This window comes from Pinus tabuliformis, chromosome 8 (assembly GCF_031772625.1).
Source record: "Pinus tabuliformis cultivar Carrire ecotype Pingquan chromosome 8, CPIR1, whole genome shotgun sequence".
NCBI classification, from domain to species: domain Eukaryota; kingdom Viridiplantae; phylum Streptophyta; class Pinopsida; order Pinales; family Pinaceae; genus Pinus; species Pinus tabuliformis.
Genome location: NC_142294.1, coordinates 339971368 through 339976379, shown reverse-complemented (window position 1 = coordinate 339976379; position 5012 = coordinate 339971368). Strand labels below are relative to the sequence as shown.

The 5012-nt window shown below is 37.3% G+C and overlaps 1 protein-coding gene across 1 annotated transcript; it reads right to left on the bottom strand.

Moving 5' to 3' along the window:
* Positions 1-2418: 2418 nt before the first annotated feature.
* LOC149235520 (ran-binding protein 1 homolog c-like) lies at positions 2419-3774 on the bottom strand. Its single transcript, XM_089368575.1, has 4 exons — positions 3714-3774; positions 3011-3017; positions 2718-2869; positions 2419-2561 (listed from the first exon to the last, which is right to left on the bottom strand). Exons 1-4 carry the CDS (start codon positions 3772-3774, stop codon positions 2419-2421), a joined length of 363 nt encoding a protein of 120 aa, XP_089224701.1.
* Positions 3775-5012: the final 1238 nt, after the last annotated feature.

Sequence of the window (5012 nt, the reverse complement as noted above, 5' to 3'; positions counted from 1 at the left end):
GCATGTAGGATATGCACATGAGGTCCAATAAAATCACTAACCAGAATACCAGGTGTTATTAAAGCCTCTACAAGTTGATATATATGAATGTTACAGTGTGCAGGAGTATGATTCAATTCCATACGAAAATACAAAACATCTGATAGGATTTCCTTATACCTCATAGGCAAACAACCATTGTCCCTTCTATAGATGAGCATAATAAGTGCTTGGTTCTCTACACTAAATAAAGACAAAGTATAGTACTTATTGCTGACAAAATAGGATTTAAATCGTGGTTCAATTGTTTGACATTCAGCTGGTCACAGAATTGTAGAGTGCATAATCATAAGTGATGTTGCGAGCCTCATTGCTCAAAGTCTAAGGGTCTTGCGAGCCATAATCACAACCATGTATGGCATATCTTGTGATTATGGCATTTTATGAGGTCAATTCTTGTGAATACATTTCAGTTTATAATAAATTTTGAACCTCAACAGAGTTTTGGCAAGACCTGGCTGAGCTAGGACATCAACAACACAGCTGATATGAATGACATAATCTAGCCTCAAGAGGGAGCCTCTTTTGTTTCATCACTCTAACAATCTATGAAGTGGTGGAAAGCATAACAACTTCCCCTTGAATATGACACCTAAACTGAGTACAAATCCTAAATGATGCAGTCCTTGGTGCATGTCTCTCAAAGTATCGATATTTCAAATGTTGAAAGCTCTTGTGCCCATTTGATATGCATTCGATTACAGTTCCCCTGAAGAAAGAATCTTATAAAGGTGAGGCCATGGCCAATATGTTAGCCATATCCATTGGAGTTGCCATTGCTTGACAACTTTAGTGTGATCAGTCCCACCATGATTCACATGGGCTTCTACTCAATACTGGCTGTCGCTATTGTAAGAGTCTTCAAGCTCGTTGAACCCATAGTATTGATAAGTGTATTCTTTGGGTCTCTGGTTTTCAAATTCTGCCTATGTTTTCCTCTCAGTATCATTATTTCAAATGCTGAAAGCTCTAATTCCCATTGCTGTGTATTTGATTGTGGTTTCCCTGAAGAAAGAAGCTTATAATGGTGAGCCCGAGGTCAATATGTTGGCCATATCCATTGGAGTTACTATTTCAGCTTATGGGGAGGCCAAGATGAATGCATGGGAGGTGATTCTCCAGTTAAGTGCAATTGCATGTGAGACTACCCAATTGGTTCTCATACAAATTCCACGAACATCAAAAGGGATTAAGTTGAATCCCATCACATCTTTGTTGCTCCTTGTTGCCTTGTTTTTCTCAGCACCCCCTGGGCCTTAGTAGAATACCCATTTCTGATAATTAGGGTCTCTTCCTTTGATTTGGATTACATGAGATTTCTATTTGTGCCTTGGCTCTTAATCTTGCAGTGTTTCTTCTGATAGGAAAGACTGCAGCCTTGACTATGAATGTTGCTGGCCTTGTCAAGGACTGGCTGCTCATAACATAATCTTTGTTTGTAATAAATGAAAAGGTTACAGTCATAAACTTGAGTGGGTGTGGACTGGCTTTTCTGGCTATCTGTTACTATAATCATTTGAAACTTCAAGCTCTCAAGTCCAATGACAACCAACCAAAGTACCTTAGCAGTGCAGTTGATGCCAATGATGAAGGAGAAGGTTTGATAATGACGAGTGGGAGATTCTCAATCAGAGATTCAGAACCAATAGAGAAAAATCAAACTCAAGCTTCAGGATTAGGTATTTAGATCATTAATATTGTCTTGTTCTAGAGATTATTGTTCTTGGATTGGCTCCTCTATGCCCAGATCTATTTGCAGGGAATAGGTGAGTCATTCACAGTGAAGAAGATAATGACAAGATTAGTGTATAATGATGGACAGGATGGTGCCATGGTGCCAACCTAAATCTCAAGTAAGGAGACATTTGTTCATCAATTTGTCAAGAAGCATGGCCTACAATTCAATTTCTCTAAGCCTATCACTTCTTCCACCTGTCAAATAAATTGTTTCCTGTTTGTTTAGTTGACTATGGTTCTAATAAATATACTATTGTTTGATGTAAAAAGACAAAACAAAACAAAAAATATGGAAAGTTGTGACCCCATTTTCTAACTACAAATTGAAATCGGATTACCATAGTGACCACCTCTGCTTATTGGAATAAAAAAGGGGGTGGGTTATGCACAATCCTTAGTATCATTTGCTATTACCAGAGATAATTAAAGCCGCCCTAAACTCAAGTCTTAACTATGCTGATAGGGTGTTTAGAGAGGGGGATCCCTTACCAACCCACTATAATCTGCACAAAAGCATCCTAAGAACATATGCAAAATCAACCCTTCAATGAAATGATCCAAGAATATAGGTACTCAAACATTGATTTTATCAAAGAAAATTACAAGACAGAAAGAAAAGATCATAACAAGGATTAGAAGAGTCTAAGAACAGTGCTCACTGTCTACAGAGCCAAGACGAATGCAGAAGAGTTCTTCCTTCAGTTCCCCATCTGAGAAATCAGTTGCATGCCAAACCCAAGTTTTATCACTACCTGCGTGCTCCTGAAGTGACATTGGGGAATGAACTGCAAGGCAAAAAAAAAAAACAATATAATCCAGATAATAAGGATCAACACAAATTCTCGGCACAGAAAGCCTCTTAAAACTTGGACGTAAGATAAGCTATTACAATCTCAGGGGGGAAATTACACAAAAAAAAACAAACAAACAAATTTACATACTTAAATGGTTTGCACATATTTTCAATGTCTTGGATTGCCTCATGACCAGCCAAACCTTTGTAGTATCCTTGTGCTTAAGAAACTTTACTGTTCCTACACCACGCTCCTTCCATTGATTCCCATCCTTGTCAAACCTGTACAGCTTCGCCTTCCTGCAGGGTCAAACATTAAAAAAGAATGGAATATTAATAAACAATGAAACTGCATTAGGATCATTTTAAGAGCCCATGGCATCCATTAGAAGTAACGTCCGCAATATCCCACCATATCAAATGCATTCAAATATAAATTACCAACAACCTATTAAAAACACAGGAGATATTCCTTAACATTACCGAAAAGGATCCCACAAAAAATCTCAATAATAACATCAAACATGTAAGAATACAAATCATCAACTATTTAATAACAAAAGAATGCTCATCCCATACATCCCCATAAAGTACAGAAATGATCAACAGCCTGTTCAAAACATCATAGAAAGTCAACGAAAACAGTTGACAAAAGACCAAAACAGACATATGCCTGAATCATACCACCTCACAACATAAAAAGACAAATCACCCTAATGCCAATAACCAAAAGACAGATTATCAAATAGGCCCAATTCAGTATTCAATGGCTAATCCAAAAACCAAAAAATACGAAACCCCGTATGCTTAACAATAACAAATGACCATCACACCCCCCACTAAACCAGAATAACAGAGAAACCATCATAGATTCTTCAAAGACATTGAAAAAAGGATGGCCTATAGTTCAACAAAATATAAAAAGACTCATCAAAATACAAAACCCCCAATGATAACAAATAAACCATCAAATGCATCCCTGAAAAAATCTTCATCGGCAGCCTATCAACATAGGAAAACAATTATTACAGACCATAATGAGATAAAAAAATGTTGATCGAAATATCAATGGGACATCAAAACAACAAGAAACTCACAAAATACACAGAAAAGCAAAACCCTCAGCCAATAAGAGAACGCATACCTGCATTGACACTTGTAACTTCCGCCGCCACAATGAAATCAGCCATGTCCTCATAGTCCATGAAACCGGTAATTCAGTAATTTAATATAAAACATCTTCCTAAAGATCAAATAATCCATGGTGAGATTCTGCATGATTTCAGAAAGTGCTGGGAAAGAACTGACTAAACATTAACTTGAGATGCATCTAGACTTATCAATCTTTAATTAACCAAAATACAAATGCATAAGAAATATAAGAATATAAATGGAAGTTTGAAAACTTACCAAGTGAATGTTTGGATTCGTCACCAGTGAACCCTGCATCCAAACATGTATATTTATTATTATTATTACCAATTTTGAAAGGACCTCATAAAAGCAAGAGATGAACAGAATTTGATGAATGTCAAGACAATTGTTCATATTATAATATCAACCGTTTACCCATTCCCAACTGATTTGCACAAGGAGGGGTTCTAGATGATTTTGGAAAAATGTTGCTCCTCATCTTCAAAAATAAATTTACCAACCTAAATGCCAAAACATTTATGCTGTGTGTTTCTATTTTGGAAATATTATGCATAATGCTTGGGCCCAAGAATAGGGTTCTAATGGCACATCTGAATGTCCCAACAATGATCAACCCTCTTACCACAATCCTTATTGCGAAAGAACTCAGGGTTGTGAGTCTGCTAAGCCAGTCAACTCCAGTGATTGGGGTGTAAATTCAAGTTTGACCCCTAAATTGAAGGTATCTAAGGAAGCGAAGACAAGATTTAACATGAATCAAGCTGCAGAACCTGAAGATGCGCATGGAGATTCTGTTTCTGTTCTGGATGAGGAATGGAAAATGGCTGAAATGGGCAAGGGAAATGGTTCACTTGCTCAAGTAGAATCACAAAGGAATTCAACAAATTCAAGTGATAATAATCAGACAATGGGTCTGCCTAAAATTTACCATGAAAATCATTCTAAAGCTACATTGTTAGAGGAAGCAACCAATACTAATGAATTCGGCACGCCCACTCGAAATGAGGTGGAAGTTGTACCTTTTGATTGTTCACATCCTATAGTTCCTATCAGCATGTGAAAAGGGGATGATACAGGGGTTGGAACTTTGAGAAACTCTCATGCAAAGCCTAATGTTAACTCTGAAAACTGAGCTATGAACCAATCAAGGAAGTCCCAGTTGGTGAACCACAAATTGGCGGGTCAAGGAAGAGAGTTTTAAGCAGACATGATGTACATGATTGTGATAGGAATGTGCCTAATGGTGTTCAGCTGTCCTCACCAGATTTAACTGGTTCTTTGAAGAATA

Bases quoted from the DNA above. Each gene is read 5' to 3' on its own strand.
- LOC149235520 (XM_089368575.1), bottom strand. From the start codon at position 3,774: ATGGACTATGAGGACATGGCTGATTTCATTGTGGCGGCGGAAGTTACA. The intron at 2,562-2,717 runs GTATGTAAATTT...TTTGCCTTGCAG, and splicing joins AATATGTGCAAACCATTTAA to TTCATTCCCCAATGTCACTT.